This window comes from Zootoca vivipara, chromosome 10, assembly GCF_965207765.1.
Source record: "Zootoca vivipara chromosome 10, rZooViv2.hap1.1, whole genome shotgun sequence".
NCBI lineage: Eukaryota > Metazoa > Chordata > Lepidosauria > Squamata > Lacertidae > Zootoca > Zootoca vivipara.
The window spans coordinates 2,335,464-2,358,965 of NC_142593.1; the positions used below are offsets into that span (position 1 = coordinate 2,335,464).

Consider the following 23,502-nt stretch of genomic DNA (forward strand, 5'->3'; position numbering starts at 1 on the left):
CAAATAAAGCTAAAGTCCATAGAAATGAAAACTTACCTTATCTCCTTCTGAAACATCACAAATTTTCTCTCCAGTCGCAGGGTTAAGGACTGGGAATTTTTTGCCACTAGCTGAATCATGCCATTCATTGTTTATAAATATCTGCAAGGGAATGGAAGACAGACTGCTAAATTGATGGCATTATGTCACTCCTTATCCCATTTCCATCCATTGCAATGTTGCAAAACAATGCATCTGATTACCAACAGGGCATCCTGCAACACTATGAGTTACTGTGACTTTATTGAAATGTATTAATTGTTTTGATTAATTTGTTGCTGTAGTTTTGTTTTATTTATTTGTTGTTGTATCTGATAGGATAATGATTGCAATGTTTGGGGTTCATAAAATGTTATTGTTATTATAATCAATCAACATTTTTATTTTTCTACCCTGCAAAACACACAACTTTCTGAAATGAAAAAAACAACAACACATAACAGTCATCTTCTTGTTTAAAGAAATGTCATAACCAGGAGCTATTTAGAGAGAGAGTTCAGAACTATGGCCTTTACACAACTAAATCAACCTGTCACAATTTTTTAAAAAGATACAAAGAGAGTGCTAATCTCTGATATCTTTTTCAGATCCTCCTGGCTCATGTTGAGTTGCACTGGAAATACCAGTAATGCCATTTAAATCAAATGTGTTCTTGTGTGTGTGTGTGTGTGTGTAATGGTGTGTGTGTTTATAATGGTGTGTGTAGCTTCCTCACAAGTAAGCGGCTCCAAACCCCGGGCTTGGTTTTTACAGAGCTTTATTATATACATATGTACAAGACAGAGCATCAAAAAGCATGACTCTACTAATCCGATTCAGAATCTGGAAGCGCCTCCCTTCATGATTTCCGACAGCATAACCCCTGGGGCATCCTGAACCTCCTCCGTTGGTCCCTCCTCTCCCCCCCTCCTCTGTTGGGGTGAGGGTGCTGGTGGAGCTGCTCAGTCGAGGGTCCACTAGAGCTGCTCAGCACTGTGGCTCCCGGAGCCTCCTCCTCTTGAGTGCTTGGGTCCGCCCTCTGCAGCTAGGGCCGGCCCTATGGCCAGGCTGGGTGGCGCAGGGCACCACGGCGCCAGCCCGCCAGGAGGGCGCCGCGAGCTGCACCCACCCGCTGGCCGGCCGGTCCGCTGCGCAGCTGTGCCCACGGCAACCGCACTGTGCCTGCCTGCCCGTCCGCCGCGCCTGTGGCAGCCGCACTGCGCCCACCCGCCCACCGCGTTGGGGCGCTTAAGATGGCCCTGCCTGCAGCCTTCCCTCTGGAGCTCCCATCTCCACAACATCCCTAAGGGTTTGCATCTCCTCCTGAGCCTCAGTCCCACCTTCTGGAGGAAGCTGCCAGGCACTAGGCGCTGGGGCTCTGGCAACGTCCTAGAGCCCTCGCTCCGATCCACCAGGCTCTCCGCTGAGCCCTGGTGGTTCCCTGACTGTGTGTGTGTGTGTGTGTGTGAGAGAGAGAGAGATTCCTGGTTTATGAAAACAAAGTGGTTGTGTAAACTGATCCTAAGGCTAATTGGTGGAGATGGCAGGCTAAAGAGATGCATGAATTATTTGTTTTACACTGAGGAGATGGAATTGAAAATATATTTTTCTTGTCAATATTTTTTTTAGCAACTCACTTGACTTCTAAAGATCTCAATTCCACCATTCTTGCTTGTTAAAACCACCTTCAATTTCCTCAGCTTTCAGGGGACCCTCATGGACCTCCCGACAGCACCCACATCTCCTCCTCATGCAGTTGCATTTGCCCCCCTGCCATCACCAGGGCAACAGCAGTAACATAACTGACTGCCCTCCTTCCCAGCCCCCTGGGTGCTGTCTTAGAGTAGGGCTGGCGGTGATGGCTATCCTGGCTCACATCTGTGGTGGCCAGCTGCCATTTTAATTTACCCAGAATGAGTTGCCTCAGGACAATGCTAGGGCAGCCCAGCTGAGTCAGGCTGGTGAGGGATCTTTCTGAGCAGGTGGGGTCTTTGCCAGGGCCCAGGCAGACTGACTGCTGGCACCAGGCCTGTTTTCTCTCTTGCTCCCACATGGTGCTAATACAGACAGAACCCACCTGCCATGTACATCATCCCAGGAGGTGCTGTCAAGCACCTGGAAGGTCACAACTGCCTGCTTGGATCCCATGCCTTCCTTAAACTATTTTTGTTTCACATTGGACGTCCCACTGCCACCATCCAAAGCTGCTCCCCTCCATAAGTGAAGCATGTTGCCTCACTACCTATTCACCACAGTTATTATTATTTACATTTGTATATTATCATTTCCTCCAAGGAGCTCAAAGGGGTGTACATTGTTCTCCCCTCCCTGCTTTATCCTCACAGCAGCCCTGTGAGGTAGGTTGGCTTGAGAGACAGTGACTGGCCCAGGGTCACCCAGTGTGCTCCAAGGCTGAAAGAGGATTAAAATTCTGGTCTCCCAAGTCATAGTCCCAACACTCTGTTATTCCACACTGGCTCTCAGCTTTGCAGTGGCATCTGCACATGGTGTATTGTGTTGTAAATTACTGAAGTACTATTCACGAAGTTTCATAATTCATCCTTCCATTCATTACCATGGATCAGTCAGGAGTCCTTGATGGTGCAGTGCTCCTGAAGTGGATGGTGCTTCTCCTCAGGCCCCAGGGACCAAAGGCTCCTCTTCTGCCTGCAATCATAGCTGCCAAGTCTCCCGTATTCCCCGGGAAATCCCTGTTTTTCCAGCTGTTCCTAGCTGAAAAAACGGATTTTTTTTGTTTCCCCCCGGTTTATTCTGGCGTGGCGGCCATTTTGGAACTGGGCGGAGCATGCTCAGAAGCGACTTTTGATGCTGCTCTGCCCAGTTCCAAAATGGCTGCAGTGCGACTTTCAACAGCAACTTGGCAGGTATGGCACCCATCTAGCCAGTACCCCCTCTCCACTGTCCCCATACCCTAATGTAGGTGGACAACCTGTGAATGTCAACCCCAAGGAGTGTTGGCTGTTTTCAAAGCCGCACAGAATGGCTAAGGGGTGGTGGTACTCTCCTGCTCCCATATGTATGGGCTGGATTGAGGAGGGGGGGAACACCTGATGCACCTGGACTTTCCTCCTCTGCCTCCTGCTCCTTTCCCAATCCTCCCTTTGCCTCCTAGGCTGCAGATGCCCCATGAAAACAAAGACAAGTGTGCCAGTATTAGTAATAATATTATCTTAAACATATCATGGTTCTGAGCAACCCAGAGATCATGCTCATTTACTCAGCAGCAGATGTAATAGAGCTAAAAGTATCCATTTTCAAATAGCTGGAAAGCATTTTGCCTATGCAGTTCTAACCTTTAAGCAAGCAGGAAGCGGATGATGGCCTAAATCCTTTCTAGGGAAACGGATAGCCAAGCCCAGATGTAGATTAAAAAAACATAAGGGCAGAACCATGATCTGTTACGATGAAAACTAAATTAGGCACCAGAAGATAGCAAGCAGAGTGTCAAATAATGAAAACCCACGCTTGGCAACAAGGTGCACTCCCAAAACGAGAGAGTGCGTGAAACGTAAATATTAATATAACAGTGCCATGTGATGCAAGGGCAAGTCAACTTTGTATCTGTTTATGAAAAAAGACAATTGTGAAACATACCTTTTTTGGAAGTTTTTACTGCTACATTTAGGCCACTGACTCAAAGGCTTTTTTATATCAGGTACCGTGTGTTATTTCCTCTTCTCATCACCTCCCAATGACAGCTTGACTGCAGCACAACCAACATGGCCAAAACTAGATGACATGCTAGCTATGTGCCTTTAACTGCAGGGTTTTTTAAATATACAAATTCCCAGAATGGGCAGCCTGATCTAGACTGGCATCTCACCACAGAGAGAGGCTTCTACTCCTTCCCATGCCTACCTGTACCTTCACGCCATACAGTGGTATCTCTGGTTAAGAACTTAATTCGTTCCGGAGGTCCGTTCTTAACCTAAAACTCTTCATAACCTGAAGCACCACTTTAGCTAATGGGGCCTCCTGCTGCTGCCGCGCCACCAGAGCATGATTTCTGTTCTCATCCTGAAGCAAAGTTCTTAACCTGAGGTACGGTACTATTTCTGGGTTAGCGGAGTTTGTAACCTGAAGCGTTTGTAACCCAAGGTACAACTGTATTTCTGGGAAAAGTAGGAATCTGAGCCCCAGCTTTTTTCTTTTTCGGTAATGCCTCCCCTTCATCAATGTCCAGCTTGCTTTCAGTTGTGGGCCCCCAAGAGCAGAGGGATTGCAAGTTCAGGAGGGACGGTAGCTTTGCTGGGTTCAGACCCAGACATTCTTCCAGTTTTGTGTGTGTGTGTGTGTGTGTGTGTGTGTGTGTTTAAAATGGATCAGATAATAGGAAAAAATAATAGGAGATGGGACAGGCAGTGGGGGGGGGGACCTCTGCCTGAGAGCCTGGAGGATAAACGACACTGAGCAAAACAGACAAACAGTCTGACCTGGTAACTGTAGAGCATCAGAAGAGCCCCACTGGAGCAAGTCAAAGACCCATCTAGTCCAGCATCCTGTTCTCAAAGCAGCTGAGCAGAAGCCCAACAAGCAAGGCCTGAGCGCAACAGGGCTCTTTCCACTTGTGATTTCCTGCGACTGATATACAGAGGCTTCCTGCTTCTGTTGGTGGATGCCGAAATAGTAGCCATTATTAGCAGTATTCTCCATCCAAACAACTTCCTATGATCCTAAGAACTGTGCCTTCCCCTCATGAGTTTGCAGGGGAATGACAGAGAGGTAGGGAACTCCTAGGCTGTTGAAATGCAGGGGGTGGGTCACGCTAGCACACTCATCACTTTTCTTTCTAATAAGCCTTCCATGGAAGCTGAGCTCCCTTGTGCTGAGGCAGAATGCATGCCATTGTGAATGACATATCATAATTGACAGGCAGAAGAAATGAACAAATAAGCAAGCAAGACCATCATCAACAGCTGTTCTGGGCCTGTCTGAACTGGTCCTCTTTGCAAGAACAAGTATTCCAAAGCACAACATGGATGAGGTGTCCTCTATGGTGTTTATTTTGCTAATTGTGGGTTTAGTTTCCTCAAAGGGCTCTCTTGTACAAGTCTGTGACTCACTGAGTTTGGATTTGGTAGAATGAAAACATGTTCGGAAGACTTTGGGTGCCTAACATCATTCAAGTATGCCAAATGTTTGTGTGTCTTCATCTATAATAGGCGGCTTACATTTGTCTTCTCCAAAGTCCCTGTCTCCTCTGCCCTTTTGGATGGCTGTGATGCCACACAACCAGAGGTGCCACAGCTCTACTGATTGCCATTGGCTTAGCTGATCCAATGTCACAGAAGGAGGCCTTGTCCAGGAAGCTTACCACTAGGAAGGTGGCCTTGGGAGATACTTGAATGCGAAGTTCAAGGTCCATGCTGAGCAGCTTCTGGTAAACGAAGCCAAGCAAGTCTTTCCCAGACCAAGCATAGCCAGTTGATGCTCCCATGATATGGATATGGCCTACAGAAGCAGAACAATTGTATTTGACCCTCAGTGGCTTTACCAGATTTGAACTGTGTAGAAAAAGGTTGCCAATAATTTAACCCATAAAGAAAACAAAGAGTTTAATGTCAGAGTTCTTTCAGACTTAACACCACGGCCATACAAATGACCACCTTTCACAGCATATTGGTTTAAGAGTCTTATACTTTTCTTTCTGCTTAGTAAACAATACATTTATGTTGCCTTTCAGCTTAGCTTCCCAAAGGCAACAAAAAAGTATTTTTTCAGTTGCTCTACATAACTACAAATTAGTACTGTGCAATGCAACCCACAGCAAAAGGAAGTTCCACTGAATTCATTGAGCCTTTATAGCATTGCAGCATAAATTATTTTTTAATTGTTTTTAAAAAGCTAAGTTGAAAGTGTAACAGAAAAATCAAAGGACAACCTTATTAGTTGAATAATCATTATTTAACTCTGGAGCATAATCAAGTAAAATATTTACTAGTGTAGGTATATCAAAGGCCATTTCCTGAATTCCTTACTAACCCAAAACACACATGAGTCTTAATAAGGGCTTCTACTGGCTTTTAAGGGACGGGTGGCACTGTGGTGTAAACCAGAGCCTAGGGCTTGCCGATCAGAAGGTTGGCGGTTCGAATCCCCGTGACGGGGTGAGCTCCCATTGCTCTGTCCCAGCTCTTGCCAACCTAGCCGTTCAAAAGCACATCAAAGTGCAAGTAGATAAATAGGTACGTGCTGTTGTGTGCTACTCTGGTTCGCCAGAAGCGGCTTAGTCATGCTGGCCACATGACCCGGAAGCTGTATGCCGGCTCCCTTGACCTATAGCGCGAGATGAGCACCCCAACCCCAGAGTCGTCTGTGACTGGACCTATTGGTCAGGGGTCCCTTTACCTTTACCTTACTGGCTTTTAGTATGAGTTTGGGGCATGGAGTGAAATCAGGAATCATAGAATCATAGAGTTGGAAGAGACCACAAGGGCCATCCAGTCCAACCCCCTGCCAAGCAGGAAACACCATCAAAGCATTCTTGACAGATGGCTGTCAAGCCTCTGCTTAAAATAAACCCTGATTTTGGAATAAACCCTGATTTTGGAAAATGAACTGAATCTTGACAAAGTTAGTTGTGCTTAGTGCCCGTTGAAATCAGTGTGAAAAGTCTGTTTGTTTTAACTTAAATCCTACCTCCATGCTTGCAAGTGAGAATACATGGAATTAAATGGATTTCAGCCCAATTCTTATGCCCAAACTGCTGTGGCACATGACAGATAGGTCCATGCTGATGAAGTAGCCAGGCAATTGTTTCATTGTACTTGCCATCCAGCCTGGCATAGCTGACAAATAAGGCTCCTCCTTTTCATGCCTGCCTGGGGCTACAGCGTGGGGTTTGTCACTAATATACGGGATGCCACTAATATATGGGCGGTGTAGCCTGGACCCGCAGTTGTTGCTATGGCCCAGAGTCTGTTCAATACTCTTGCTTGCTTCTTCCCTGGTTGTCCTGATCCCCAGGCCCAAAGGAGGGCCCGTGTGAATGGTCTGGTGCAGGTATACCAAGGAAGGATGCCCCAAATGCCAGAATGATCAGTTCCAGTGCTGTATCAGAAGAAGGTGTAAACTGTCAAAAGTTGGCAAAGCCTTGCTGCGTTGACAGAGAATGAAGACCAAGACAGCAGTCGTTTGCCCCTTCATCCCACATACCCAGCTCCTTAAGCCGTTCCTCATAAGGCATTGTTTCCAGGCCTTTGACCATTTTAGTTGCCCTCCTCTGGACGCGTTCCAGCTTGTCAGTAACCTTCTTGAACTGTGGTGCCCAGAACTGGACACTGTACTCCAGGTGAGGTCTGACCAGAGCGGAATACAGTGGTACTATTACTTCCCTTGATCTAGATGCTATACTCCTACTGATGCAGCCCAGAATTGCTTGATCCTTGCCCATGCTGGCTCATAAAAGTAAGCTGGGAAGGGCTGGGCGTGGTGAATGCTTCCCTCTGTGAGGGAGCCTTCCCAGACCTGCTGAAAGAGGCGGTCATTAAACCACTTTTTAAAATAACATCTTTGGACCCAGCCAATATGGCCAACTATCGCCTAGTCTCAAATGTTCCCTTCATGGGCAAGGTGATTGCTGAACAACCCCAGGCATGCCTGGAGGAAGCAGTCTATTTAGATCCCTTCCAATCAGGATTCAAGTCTTGGTCATGCTGGTCGATGATCTCCGGCAGGCTAGGGACAAGGGTGAAAGGTGTTTCCTAGTTCTGCTGGATCCCTCACAAGCCTTTGATACCATTGACCATAACATCCTTCTGGACCGTCTAGAGCAGGCACCCCCAAACTGCGGCCCTCCAGGTTCCGGTTTCCGCCTGCAGGAATGGCGGACCTGTTTTCCATCTCTCTGACCTTCGTAAGGAATTTGGCGGTTGCTAGGGGAGTAAATGGCAACCCCCTACCCTCTCCGGGGGTTACGGAGAGGGGCCGCTGGCCCGCGATGCCCCCAGACCCACTCCGACTGTTTTTGGAGTGGGGGGAGCTTGGGCTGAGCACTTACGACGGCCAGGACTCCCGGACGCTAATCTGCATGGCGGGGATTTCCATGGTTAAAGAAGATAATTAGGCTTAAATCTATGGACATACTTCAGAAGGAGGGGAAGAAGCGCTGTTTACTGCTGAGAATTTTATGCTGCTGAGCGAGAGGAGTCAAAGAATGTACGGCATCTGGAAGAAGGATTGATGGGGACGGAGCGATAAGGGAAGCAAGTTTTTATTTTTTCTTCATATTGTTGCCTCGTATCTTCCCGGACGCGATGTCCTGGCTTGTTTGGAGTGAAAGAGAAGCAAAAGACTGTGTGAGTTGAACTTTATAGCTGTTGTTACTGAGCATATTTCTTAAAGATGTGAAGTTGCCGATGAGAAAAGCCCCCCCCTAGTCAGACGGAAGGAGTTCTGGACGCGTTCGGAGGATTTATGAGCTGTGACGCACTTTAAATTGGAGCAGCGACCTGAAGCTAAGTTCAGCTATAGGGCAAGGAGATCCATTAATTTACCAAGAGTTCATGGTTGGATGTTTGGGTCTCCTGCCTGAAAAAGCTGTAAATTCTATAAAGATAAATAAATCGTAAATCTTCATGGCTATGAGAGAAAATGAAAGTGATTTGAGCCTTTTAAGATGGCGCTGCTACTCCGTCGCAACAGGGAGCTCCACTAAGAAGATTTATGGGGAGGCTGGACTGATTAACTCACACAGGAGAAAGAACATCTGTGAAACTTCGTTTGACATTTATCTCAGCAGCTGGAACAATCGGATGAAAGTGGAAAACATCTAGGTGACTGTAAGGGGAAGATTTGGAATATTATGAGCTTGGAGGACGATTTGAACTTTAGAAATAAGACGGCAGTGGACAGTTGCGAGGAATTCCCAATTTCTTGAAGCATGGGAACCCAAAAATAAATTATTTAGATGATTTGGCATAACATTCGGTTTGATTGATATATATATGTGTATAATTTGAAATATTGAATGTGATATAATTGGTTTTAATTGGAAAATTAATAAAAATATTTTTTAAAAAAAAAAACAAACTGCGGCCCTCCAGATGTTTTGGCCTACAACTCCCATGATCCCTAGCTAACAGGACCAGTGGTCAGGGATGATGGGAATTGTAGTCCAAAACATCTGGAGGGCCGAAGTTTGGGGATGCCTGGTCTAGAGGAGCTGGGGGCACTGTTATACAGTGGTTCCACTCCTTCCTCCTGGGCCATGTCCAGTGATCAGACCCCTGGGATCTCACTTGTAGGGTTCCGTCCTCTTGTCCCATGCTTTTTAATGTCTACATGAAGCCGCTGGGGGGGGGGGGAATCATCAGGAGGTTTGGCATCTGCTTGCTTTGATATATGCTCATTGGCTTGCTTTGGTGCTATGCTTATCTGTGGACTTTGGATACTTGGCTCTTGGCCTAGGGAGGGGAGCTATCCACAAGGCTTGGATGCCTGCCACCCCTGTCTTCATGAGCCAGGTGGGCCAATGGGGGTTTCTAATCAAACTGACACATGATGTTTTCTGTACAAGCAATGCACAAAATGCTTGCCCAGGGGCAGGCAGTCATGATGAATGTTTGGTGTTTTCGTGTGTATCCTGAGTCTGTAAAGGCAGTAAGGTTTCTGGCATTGCATTGAAGTTTTCACCTTTTCATAATAAAGCACTAGAATGAATCCTTTTGGGAGTTTTGACGTCCTTTTCTGGAATCCCTGATCTGTGGATCAGGACAAGGGGATACTGCTGTCTGCTCCATCATTTATTCACTCAGAAGCCAAAGCATCCCTGGGCTACAGGCTGCATATGGAAGATGAGGGGCACACTGAAGTGGAACTTTCTTGAGCATTAGACTGAGTCGTGGCACACCTGCCCCCTAAAAGGCAGGCTTGGCTATGCCTGGCACTTAAGGGCTAAGTTTTTCATCCCATGTTCACACTTCAGTATGCCTCTAGAAAGACAAAATGGATTGGGCATACAGTACCCATCTTTCTTTCCTTTTAAATCATTAAAAGCCCATACAGAATCAGTCACACAATTCCAAAAAAAACGCTGTGCTAAGCAAGCGGATACAGAATTTTGCTAACTCAGAATGTCTACTTCTGATATAGTGAGGATTGTACTATAATTCCACCCAGATTTTCTTACTTAGCCTTCTTTTTAAGGGGGAAAATGTGTTCTTTGCCTAATGTTTAAATCCTGGTACCGTTCCTTCAATGCTGCTAAATGTGGACTCATTTGAAACTCATTTGAAACCATGGCTTTTGTGTTTATATCAGATTGCAACGTCCCAGGTAGGGAGAAGAGAACAGAAGCTACTACAGGACTGTTTCAGGTCCCATTTCCCTTTAAAGGTAAAGGGACCCCTGACCATTAGGTCCAGTCGTGACCGACTCTGGGGTTGCAGCGCTCATCTCATGTTATTGGCCAAGGGAGCCGGCGTACAGCTTCCAGGTCATGTGGCCAGCATGACAAAGCCGCTTCTGGTGAACTAGAGCAGCGCACGGAAACGCCGTTTACCTTCCCGCTGGAGTGGTACCTATTTATCTATTGCACTTTGACGTGCTTTCGAACTGCTAGGTTGGCAGGAGCAGGGACCAAGCAACAGGGGCTCACCCCACCGCGGGGATTCGAACCGCCAACCTTCTGATCAGCAAGCCCTAGGCTCTGTGGTTTAACCCACAACGCCACCTGGGTCCCTTCATTTCCTTAGAGGCACACAAATTCATTTTGTTCTTTACCTCTGCCAGTCTCAGCTAGTGGCAAATAAGCAGCTGAAATTAGAAGTGGGGTGCTTCAAGTTCAACACTGGCTGTCTATTTCTTTTGATCTGGGGAGCCTTGTCAATGCCTGTATTAGTTTCATGATCCCTCGTGTCACCATCACAGAAAATAAAATATTAGGCAGTTAGATGGCATTATGGAAATATCAGATGTGGTGGTGAATCTGCGTTTGGACATAGCACATTTGAGAAATTCCTATGTATTTTATTTTGGACATAATTCAAAGGGAAAGCCTGCATTTGTCACCCCTCCTCCTTCTTTAGAGAAAAGAAGTAAGAACATTATACCTGCAACACACACACACACACACACCCCTCCCTACTTTTCTGGAGTGTTTTATAATCATAAAAAGCTGAACACTGCTGCCAGTTTCTGAAACTTGTTAAATATTGCCAAACTTTCACCACATCTCCAATGCCTTATCAAGGAAGTACAAACACCAAGATGGGCACAGAGCAGTCAGCGCAGGTGCAGGTGAAGAAGCTGCAGGATTAGGTCCCTCCACAGGGTGTTTCCTCCAAGCATTTACCAAGGGGAAACTATTTGGTTTGAGAATAAAGTCACAACTCCAGACCTTTTCCTAAGGCTTTCAACATTCCAGAAGAGGACCCTCACATTTCTCCTTCTTTTCTTGTGAAATATTATGCATTTGGGGCTGTGAACCAGCCAAGCCTGATTTCAATGCGGGAGAGTTGAGCACATGCTTAAAGGTGAGAAACTGTGGCTTAGGGCTGACAGGTATCTAAGGGAAGGAGGGAGGGAACCCAACCCCAAACCACCCTCACATTCCTGCCCTTTTGCTTTGCACAACACTTCTGTGTGTAACTATCAGCAGGTGACCCTTCAGCAGCAAGGAGATAAACTCCAGTCACCTGCCAGAGTTTGCACACCCAACTGCTGGGAAAACCACAGACTGGCTGGAATGCTCAAAGGCTTGCTGTGTCCTACCTGCCCCTAACTCACAGCAATCTATGGACAATAAAGTGATAAGCAAAGGGCCCTTCTAGTTATTCTCTTAATTGCACAGCTATTTTCCTTTCTCCTTCAGATGACCTGAAAATCTTCAAAACGTTCGCTGCCAATCTGGTCAAAGTTCAGAGATACTTTTTGTTTTAGCAATTGTACTCTGATGCAAGGAATAGCAAAGTGCTGGTGGTAAGATGAGAGAACCACTTTAGGGGTTCGATAAGATAATACCTTTCTGCTTATCTGTTTGTTTGTGCATAAGCATGGAAAGAATTTGCTATGATATCCTTTTCTTCTATGGCAAGCTTGTTTGCAACATAGATTTTTTTTAAGGCAGAGGACTTAGCTGGATATACGGAAAAAACAATGAAGACTCTTGTGGTCCCTTAAAGACTAACAAATTTATCACAACATAAGATTTTGTGGGCTACAGTCCACTTCATCAGAGATATGAAGAGGGATCCTCAGTTTCAGGTACATATATACTTGATGGTTAGAGGAGGTAAACCAGGCATCCCCAAACTGCGTCCCTCCAGATGTTTTGGCCTACAACTCCCATGATCCCTAGGTAACAGGACCAGTGGTCAGGGATGATGGGAATTGTAGTCCAAAACATCTGGAGGGCCGAAGTTTGGGGATGCCTGAGGTAAACTGTCAGATCCAAAGTAAGTATGGGTAGTGGTAATTTACCTTGTTCACAGAAAAGTGGGGCTGATAGCACAGACACCCCGGCTCTGATAAACCAACTAACACATGTAGCGTGATAAAAGTCCATTGTGCTGATTCAATCCACAAGTTATAGCAGCCAGGGTACCAGATGGAACTGGTAGACAGTTTCCCAGGTCATAGAATTGACCTGCACCTCCATGGTCAGCTGTGAGTCCAAAATGACTCCCAGGATGCGCACCTGATTCTTCAGGGGTACAGTTACCCCATTCAGGACCAGGGAGTTCCCCCCACCTGCCTGCCCCCATCCCCATAAAACAGTTGGACCAGATGATCCTCAGGGTCCCTTCCAACTGTGATTCTATTCTATTCTATTCTGTGCAACCCTTGAGATTCGTTCACCTGATCAGCTTCCAATGATATGCCATCATCTGCCAACATGACACTTCTGAATTCTCTTATAAGACAAACAGGCTTTTCTCTACACAACACTACTCTAAAATGGCAACATGGCAAAAATGACAACATGGAAATATAGAAAAAAACAGTAGGAGGACATTTGAGCTTCCAATGACACTGCAACCAACATAACGTGAATATAGGAACTTCAAAAGAAGACTGCAGTGAGAAGGTTAAGTGCTGTCTTTTATGGACTGAAACAGCAGAACTTATTTTTTTTAAAAAATCATTTTACCAGTGCCAGGATGTATGTTGTATGTGTCTGTATGGAAGGCCCAGTTAATAAGATAATTATCACCCAACATACTTTTCTGCATTTTGTTTTCTTCTGACGTCACTGTTTACAATCCTTCCCCCATCCTGCATTCACATATGCATGCCACACACCTGCAACACAGGATAGCATTTCATGCATGTGATGAAGTAGATCTCCCTCGGGCAGGAGATATAGAAGTATGATAAGCCGCACCAACAGGTTAAAGAAGTTTTTGCCCATGGGCCGTGAGGCTGCTGAATGAAAGACAGCAAGCTTGCAGCTGACGTTCGGGGTTGGTGGTTAGCTTGAGTCTAGCTGCAGCCAGGCCCTATGCAATCAATGATTCAGGAGAGTGGATTGGGCTGCACATTTCCTTCTACACTCAAGACAGACAGTAATGTACACCCCCACCCCACATGTGCAGTGCAAATACAGATTTCATCAGGTGTCTCTCACCCAGATGCCCATCCACACATGATCTAAGGAGGAAACCATGCATGGAAGCTTTGCTGAACTGCAGCAACTATACAACTATATATGTAATGTGCTTGGGGGTGTCTTTCTTGCACAGTATTACAGAGGACATGAGAACATAAGAAGATTTTGCTAGATCAGGCCAAAGGCCTATCTAGTCCAGCATCCTCTTCTCACAAGGCCCAAGCAGATGCCCCTGCAAGCAGAAGCTGAGCAACAGGTTCAGCTCAAATAAGATTATTTCCATTCTGTGCAGTACTGGAGCTTAATCATCCTGCTGTATCCAAAACCTCCAGGAAGAGCCCTCAAGCCATGGACCCTCTTATTTTCCCCAGCCCTTTGCCTTGCATGTCAATGCCTTTTTTAGATTGTAGAAAGTCTACTAGCAAGGATTGTCCATCTCATTATGGCTCTCAAGTGGCTGGCCCGCTTTTATGCCCTTCTCTTGCAGGTACGTAGCTATGCATGTGTGTTGTTCACATTTCAACAATTCTGCTGGATTTCTCCTCAAGAAACTGTGCAACCCTACAGGCGTCTACTGATAAGTGAATACCATTGTGCTCAGTGGCGTTTACTCCCAAGTAAATGTGCAGAAGATTGTAGTCTACATATTTTAGGAATGAATTGTAATTATAAATCAATGTTAAATTCCCTAATACAGTAACATATTCTGATTCCCCCCTTTGCTGATTTTATCTTTCTCTCTGTAAACCATTAATACTCTCTTATAATCCAGTCCTGAAAATCACCGCTGTGGAAGTAATGCTATAATTTCTGCAGAACTTGTTCCTAGGCATCAGTCAAATCCTATACAAATTTCCCAAAACAAAAAGGCCCCAATCTTATGCATACTTCCTTCAGAGTAGGTGCGACTGAACCCAGTGAGGCTTGCTTTGAGTAAACATGCATAGGATCCAGCTGTTAGTTCGATGGGGCTTCTCCCAAGGTTTGCAAATAGTACCATGGTTAAGGCTGAAGCCCTAAAATGCTTTGGGCTCACAGAATCATAGCTTCAGACATAATTCATACAGAGCAACAATTGCAACCATTCTGAAACAGGATGGCTGTGTCAGCAGCCACACTCTGCGGAAACAGGGGGAAACATCAGGGAATAAAGCTGCAGCGAGATCCATAAGTAAAAACCAGCAACAAAGTTATATGCACAAGTGAGAACTGCACAGACCTACAGCAATAAGACACAAGGAGATTGCCTCAGTGGCAGAGCTTGAGGGAAGTTAAGCCACGTAAATATAACTAACCTTAGTATACTGAATCTTCAGATCCTTGAGGGGCTCTGGCAAAGCTGGGGCAGTTGACATGTTTGGACTAGTTCCTGAAACACAGGTGAAAGGAGGTTGTAAGAAAAGTTCAGTGATATTTGCCCTGACTGAGCACTTCGATTTAATTGTGCCTTTTTATCTGAGCTGGCTATAGTATATTTGCATGCAAGAGTATGATTGGACGAACAACTGCACAGCACAGAGAGAAGGGGGGGGGGAAACTACAGCTGATGTGCAACACCTAGAAAGCAGGCTGTGTCCTTGGGTGCAAAAGTCCATATGAGGTTGTGGCATTCTAGATGTGTGCAAATAGCAGCCTGCTCCTTTTCACCTGCAAGAATAACTTACACCCAGAAACATCAGTATAGATAACCTAAAAAGGGTTCTGAAGATATTTCAGTGCTTTGGAAATTTACACAAATATATACTGTATGTGGTTGTTGTTGTTTAAATAGTTCCTGTCCTAGAAACGACAAGATGGGCAAATATCCAATAGGTTCAGCTTTTCCTGGCAGGAATTGCTGTGATAATATTGAAAAGAGTGTTTGATTTGAATATGTCAAATCAATTCATTTTTAATAAACTAACTCATGGAAACTATCCAGGAAACAGGAAACAATGATGGCTTTTGCAGCAAGAGCAACTTAGTGCCTTGCAGCACTTTTAAAATATTCAGATGTTGTCGTTTATCAATAATATCTTCAGGACATATTCTTAGGGGCAAAGCACTGTGAGGGGGTAAAGCATTGCCCATAACTCCAACCTTTAGGTAGTACTGCCATCACCCTGCTTCTAAACTTCCAGGCTAGTGGGTTGAAGACACACCGTCTTCAGGCTCTTATTGTAGGAATTGGGAAATCTCCAATTGGCACCAGAATAAAGAGTCGGACTATCTTCTCCAGGTTCCTTGGAGAACACATTACTGGAGCAGCCTGGCTCATGACCTAAAGCAACCATCCAGCCTTCCAAAAGGATACGGAGTTTATTTTAAAAATGATGAATAAGGGCAAGAGAGAGAAGAAGAGTATATCAAAAACCAAAACAAACACAAACTCAGCACCTAGGAAGCTTATCACTTCACCACATTGCAAGATCCAGGTTACAGTATAGGACTATAATACACATGGATCTCCAAGAAGGTCTAATGAAGACAAAAACAAGTTAGGTATGGGCAGCATATTGGTTCAGTTTAGATTTTTGTGAGACCTGACCTAATTCACAGTTCCTGCTGAAACAAGATATGAACTGAAGCAGGTATACTTTCTGAATTTTTGTGAAACTATTCTTCTAGCAAATAATAAGCACAAAATGTGTGCTTAGAAAAGTATTAATGTATTATTATTACTGAAAATAATGCCATATATAATAAAATAAAACATAACATAACATAACATATAAAATGCATTGTATAAGAGGAAATTGCTTGCAAAATAGCATACAAAAATGGGTATGTATTAGGGAAAAAATCACACTAAAACGCTGATAAATTTTCATTTTTATCATTTATTAAATTAATATTAAATTCCAAAGATCACAAGGTGGTTCACACAACATAAACATACAAAATGAAAACACAAAATACATAATAAAACAAAAACAAACCAATAACCCCCACCCCACAAACACATTTAAAAGGCTATACTGTATAATGTTTATTCAGCCCAAGGCCTGGTTACAGAGAAATGTTTTCACTGGGCACCTAAAGATCTGTAATGAAGGCGTCAGGCAAGCCTCCCGAGGAGAGCATTCCATAAACAGGGAGCCACTACAGAAAAGGCCCATTCTTAAGTTGCCGCCCTCTGAGCTGCTCATGGAGGGGTCACACGAAGAAGGTGCTCAGGTGGGCTGGTCCTTCAGGTATTGTGGTTCTGAGCCATTTAATGCTTTACAGGTCAAAACCAGCACTTTGAATTGGGCCTGGAGACTAATTGGCAGCCAATGCCGTCATTGGCATCATATGCTCAAACCGTCTTGCCCTGGTAAGCAACCTGTCTAATGAATTCTACACCAGCTGAAGTTTCCAAACAGTCTATAGACCCATGTATAACACTTTGCAGTAATATAAGCCTCAAGTGACAGCAAAGGATCCAGGAGTACCCCTAAGCTACACACCCACTCTTTCAGAGGGAGTGTAACCCCATCAAGAGCAGGCAACCCCCCCAGCCATCCGGTCTAGGGAGCCACCTCAGTCTTATCTGGATTGAGCTTCAGTTCTTTGGCTCTCATCTAGTCCATTACTGAGCATAGCTGCCAAGTTATCCCTTATTTTAAGGGATTTTCCCTTATGCTGAATAGGCTTCCTCGCGAGAAAAGGGAAAACTTGGCAGCTATGTTACTGAGGCAAGACAATGATCCAACACTTCCCTTCCACTGCCTCACCTGCAGATGTAAAGGAGAAGTAGAGCTGCATGTCATCAGCATATTGCGGACAACCTCCTCCAAACTCTGTTTCAGGTAGATGTTGAACAGCATAGGGGATAAAATTAAACCCTGAGGAACCCCATGTAGAGGATTCCACAGAGCTGAAGAACCACCACAAAGCAGTGCCAGGAGGATACTATGGTTGATGGTATCAAAAGCCGCTGAGAGGTTGAGCAGGGACACATTGCCCCCGTCTCTCTCCCAACAGAGGTAATCATACAGGGTGACCAAAGCAGTTTCTGTGCCAAACCTGGGCCTAAATCCCAATTGAATGGATCTAGATGTTTTGGCCTACAACTCCCATGATCCCTAGCTAACAGGACCAGTGGTCGGAGATGATGGGAATTGTAGTCCAAAACATCTGGAGGGCTGAAGTTTGGGGATGCCTGATCTAGAATATCAGTTTCCTCCATCCGCTCAAGAACCTTGTCCAAGAAGGAAAGATTGGCAACTGGCCAGTACTTACTTACTTAGGGTGGATCTACACACAGGGATAAACCCCCCACTATAAATAAGTCAGAAATTAAATCATAATAACAAAAGAAAAAAATGCTATGTAAAATTTGCATAGAATTTTCTCTCTCTCTCTGGTGCCATCTGGTGTTGCATGTTTATAACAAATTCAAAATACTGTTTTTGGACTAATGTAGCTGAGTCCTTAGATTTTTCTGAATCCAAGGAGGGCTTCTCAAGGAGTGGTCTTACTACTGCCTCCTTCAAGCAGGCAGGAACCACCCCCTCTCATAAAGAGGCATTAACCGCCTCCCTGGCCCAGCCAGCTATCCCCTCCCTGCTAGTTTTTATCAGCCAAGAGAGGTATGGATCCAGAGTGCAAGTCCTAACTGATCCAAACACATTGTCCATGTCCTCAAAACTTACTAACTGAAATTCATTCAACATAACAGCACTAGACAGTGTTATGGACACCCCATGAACAAACAAAAATCGCAAATTGATTGCAGAAATGAATTTGAGATTAGGAAAATGGGAAAGTGAAACCAACAGATCTGTCCCTTTCTCATTGCAGGGGGGGGGGAGGCCAATCCAGGGGAGGGAACCTAGGACAGCAGAAGGCAGGTCATGTATGCAGGAGATTTTCAGAGATGGGTGCATGGGGCAATTGTCACTTTGCCAAGGTAGGAGAGGTGGTGTCCACTGGAAGGACTTTGTGAAAGGACAAGCGGCATTTGTGCAGGGCATTGTGGCATCAGGGCATTGTGGCACATTTGAGAGTTAGTTCCTTAAAGATGCATAAGACCAGGCAGTAAAGTTCTGGCAAACAGCAAAACCTTTCTCCTGACTATACATTGCAGGTAAAAAGGCACCTAGTTCAGCCTCCCCCCCCCAAAAAAAAGAAGATCCAAAAGTATTTAGGAAGAATGCTGCATTAACTGGATTTCTGCCACTTAAAGGGACAAAAAAATAATTTTGGGGGGAGGGGGGAGATGGCAACCTTACTTGTGAAATGCATGCCATGTTGATTGGGCTGCCTTGCCTTTCCACACCTGAACAAAATGTTCTCCCTCCCTCCATGACTGACAATTTTTTGCTATAAACTAGATGCAGGGTGTGGTAATGCTCAGAAACATCAGCACGGTTTTTGAAGTGCTCAGCCTTGCCCTTTAGCCCTGCATATTGCAACACAAGAGGATTGGCACAGAGCTGTTCGCCTTATAACATATCTGGCACCTCTTAAAGATTTGTATCTAATATACTGTACAATGTTTCATAAAAAGAGATGGACAACTCCAACCTTGTACTCATCCCCAGATGCACCACTATGCGTACACATATACTGAAGCACGCACGCACATACACACACACACACACACACACCAGCATCTGCAAGGTGTTATTTCCCCCTGTTCCTGCATGTAGTTAGAAAGCAGAATATACCCAGTTTATGTGCATTTGAAAAGCATTGCTTTCCATGAATTCACTTGCATAAATATTGTGCCGTTTCTGGCTCTGCTGCTTTGCCTTCATCAGCAACCTAAAATTCATGGTGTGCAGAGCTAATGGCAGAGACAGTTCCACTTGCTTAATTTCCTCCTACCAGGCTGCTGTGAAAGACAAAGGAACAGGATCAAGAAAATTGGCACCCCTGCTGTAAGCTGCAAGTCTTTTCTCATTCAAAAAGTGAAAAGTGGATACAGTCAACTGGAGGTGCAGAAAAATACTCTGCACATGTCTAGCTGGCACTGTATTTTTATTACTTTATAAGCACCAGAGCTGCACTGTGAATTTGAAACCAGATTCAAGGTTCACACCCTGCAAATACCTCAGTCAGGAGGACCAAGGTCTGTTCACCTGTTGAGCAAGATGGCTAGCTGCCCAGAACGTTTCAGCTACACCACTAACCTGTCCTTTCCTGTCCTTCCAGTTTAGCTCAAAGCCCTCATAGTTTTGCTTGTTCCAGCAAATCCTTGGTGGTGCCAAAGCCACTCCAGAAATAAGCCATGGGGCACATTACAAAATACTTACTTGAACTGTATAAAGGCAAGACAGTTTCTGTCTGAAAAAAGAGGGACATCCGGTGAAAAGCATTTCGCTCTTGGCTGCGACCGCAATCTGGGTTCAGTCCCTAGAAAGAACTTCAAGCCTGTAAACGTGAGTGTTGGAGTGATGTAGCCTGCCCTGTGCCCCCTAAGCTAGTCTTCTCCCCTCAGGGGTGGTGCTGGTTCTGTCATCAGTGCTGAAGTAAGATTCAGCTGTCAATCTGGCTGGCATCTATATGCGAAATGGGCAGCCTTTGCCTCAGAGAGCAAAATGTCTTGGGCTGACCCTATCATTCATGCAAGGAACAAAGCAAGACTTTCCTCACACTGTTAGGATGTGGCAATACCCCAAATTGCAAAAGAATACATGAAGTTAAGATTTTAAATGAACATATTGTATTTCTATAACATAGATATGAAAAGAGTTAAGAACTTTACAAAGAATATGTATGTGGCCTATGGCCAATACAGTAAGCGAATAATTGTAGTTTCACAGCGCTGAAAAACAGACTCCGTGCAAATGATGACAACAATGTTATCTTCCAAATGCTGACTGTACCACAGCACAAAGATATGGTTGTCCAGAACCTTGGCATCCTGAAGAAAGACTGTGGTCTAGTCAGCATTTGGAAGTTATATCCAGTCAGCATGACTAGATATGACAGAATACATTGTTGTGATAATATTTGCAGTGTCTGCATTTCAGGGTTATGAAGTCACGTGAAACAGTTTGGTTAGTACTATATATAAATGGTTTGGTTAGTCTTGTCGCCTCCTCTGAATGCACCCCTTCTGGAGTTAGGGGACACGTGGAGTTTCCAGTTTTCATGAGCCACATGCTGCCATGTGAGGCCCCTGCCAGCAGCCCCTTCCCACTGCAATTTCCCCCTCCATTTTCAGGGGTCTCTCGAGGTAGAGCAGGACATAAGACCCAGAGCAACACTGGGCTCAATCCTACTCAGTCTTCCCAAAACCACTTTCCATACTTAAAAGTAGTGTTTATATGCAAGCAATAGCTGTCCAAAGGTTTCTATTTTTTAACTGTCTAATTGCTCTAAGGAATGTTCAGCATTCCTACCATTAGGCAGGGTGAGGGAACTGCTGCAGGCAGCGGATTTGTGGTGTTATGACAATTGGTTAGCTATTTAATTTATTATTGTTGCATTTTAACTGCTAGACACAGGTTGCGGCAGTTGTGGGATTTTCTGCTTCAGGTGCCACAACTGCCTGGATGCTATATATTGTACTTTGGTTTTTTTGAGGGTTGTGATTTCCTGCTTTGTCTCAGGTGGCAAAATAGCTAGGGTCACCTCTGCTTATGAATGCTTCTTTCAGCATTTAATTTTATTCTTAATATATAAAGCATCCAACAATATTACTGACTTTCCACTTACTACAAAGCTTATGGGTTATAATAATTGTGCCAGCAAACAGATCAGATTCCACCAGGACAGGTTTCCAAACAGACAAGGAATGATTAATAGAAAGTTAGGTATTCTGTAGTGTCACTGGAAGAAATGGAATGCAAAGACTTTATTGTCTGCTGAGTTCCTATTGATCCCTTTCTTTGAATTGTTCTTATTGGACACAATCCAAAGCATGCACGTTGGAGTTTTCTGTTAACTTCTGTCATGGGAAAGGCTCTGTGCACAGGTGCACAAACAGTTTTCCTACTGTGTGCACAGAAAAGGTTTTGCTTGCAGGGGAGAGTTCCTACCAAGGCGAGGCATGTTTTACATATGAGGCTGTGTGATGCCTTGGCAAATATTTGTCTAGAGTTACAGTGTTCTCACTCAAACTCTGTAGTTTGGGAATGGCACAATGTGTTTTGTAGTTCACACCAAGCAAATCACATCTTTAACAATATAACCCTCTCATGTAAGGGGTAAATTTCTTCTTTGCGTGCCCAGGTGGAGACCCCTCGGCCCCAAGAGACCACCAGAAGGAATAATGACTCCTGACAATGTGTTATGGAATTAAAAATTGGCCACAACTTTATTAAACCTTTCATATGTAGGGAGACCTTGGCTTAGGCATTGGGCATGTATCCCTCCCAGGCCCCAGCTGGGGAATGGGGGCTCATCAGGGTGAATGGGAGATGAGAGGGTGTGCTGCAAGACGCTTGTGTACGCAGGCAGCCCACCCCATATCCCCGCAACACAGGGGAGTTCACTACAACCTTTCAGTGTATGGCCAGTGACTCCTTATTTACAAACCCCTTTAAGAGGGGTCCCTGGAATTGTGGCTGCAGGGGATGGGGTGGGGTGGTTCAGTCACCACTTCACACCTCCCCCCCCCCCCAATATATGGAGGATAGACTAAAGGATTCCGTCCAAGGCCTCAAACTGCCAAGTTGTGACAAATTGCTACGGGGAAGGCAAAACCTGCCAGTGCAGGGAAATTCCTTCCCAGTTCTTCAACAGCAGCCATTGAAAGACCATAGCAGTGCCCACTGAACAGGAAGGAAAAATGGTTAACCTGCAAATAAGCAATAGACAAAGGGAGGGTTAGGTGGGTGAAGCTCCGGAGCCGACCGCATGTTTGCTGCTGGCTCCATCTCCTATTTATGCGACTGGCCACGCCTCCCAAAGGTGCTGATAGGTTAACTGGGGTTCAGTGGGAACCCCCATTGACTATCACAGGGAGGCGGGCCAGCCCAACCAGTTGGTGAGTCCCACGTGGCCAGAGGTGCTGCACGCACTCCTGCAAAGGATGCCCACAAAGAAAGGTGTGAGCACTCATTCTTGCACATTGCATCTTGGAAAAGAACGCATACAGTGTCATGGTAAGCAAAGTGTGTGGGGCATTTTAAGCAATCACTCATAGTAAGAATTAGTTCTTACAATAAGAATTCGTGCTGAGTCAAAGCATCACCAAGTGAAGACTTTAGAAAGAAAGGGGGCTTGTGGTGTTCAAAATACCCCCATATAAACTTCACATATGAAATTAATTCATGTCTTCTGCGATTGTTTGCAAACTTTACAACCATATACTGTAAGAAGCAAGTTGTGGCACAGTGCAGGGTGGGCATAATGAGTTACCCAACTGCTTACCTCAAGCTGAATAGCCACTCATCTCTTCAGGTGTGAGGTGGTTTTTGGAACCTGACACAGCCCCTCCCCCCATCTTCTTTGTCCTGGCTCCCAGTCTCTGGCTCCAACAGCCATTGAGAGATCTCTCTCCTGTCTCTCCTAGCAGCTGTGCAATTCAAATTTGCCCACCTGCAATTTGGTCCAATCACAGGTGGGCTTGGGGGAGTGGCAATGGGGGTGGACCTGAGGCAGACTTCCTGGTGGAGTCTTCACCCAGGTCCACTCCCTGGGCACAAAACTGGTCTGGCCTTCACCTGAGGCCACAGTTGCCTGTGGATCTCCCTCCCTCCCTCCCTCCCACCCATATTTTCATGGTTTTCACTGTTCTGTTGTGATTGTGTGATATTTGATGGACCTTGCTATGGTCATTATGGTTGCCATATGTGGGGTTAGGGAGGAAAATTTCTCATCATAAGAACTGGCCTGTTTTGAGGGTTTCGCCTACCTCACAGCGATCATCACAACATGAGCAGATATGGCATTGAGTAAATTCCTAGTCATTGGCAGAGGGGAAATTGTGAAACCTCTGCTTCTCCCTCCTTGGTGGTGGGGAATGGGGAGGTGCTGAGGACCATAGTACTCTCCAA

At 45.2% G+C, this 23,502-nt stretch overlaps 1 protein-coding gene across 1 annotated transcript in view; it reads right to left on the reverse strand.

Moving 5' to 3' along the window:
* Nucleotides 1-15,013, reverse strand: part of ALDH1A1 (aldehyde dehydrogenase 1 family member A1) — a 43,916-nt gene extending 28,903 nt beyond the window's left edge. The window contains exons 1-2 of the mRNA XM_060280056.2: nt 14,884-15,013; nt 37-141 (exon numbers count right to left, since the gene is read on the reverse strand). Of these exons, the coding sequence (XP_060136039.2) occupies nt 37-141; nt 14,884-14,943 (165 nt within the window). The 5' untranslated portion in view covers nt 14,944-15,013. The remainder of the gene's footprint in view (nt 1-36; nt 142-14,883) is intronic.
* Nucleotides 15,014-23,502: the final 8,489 nt, after the last annotated feature.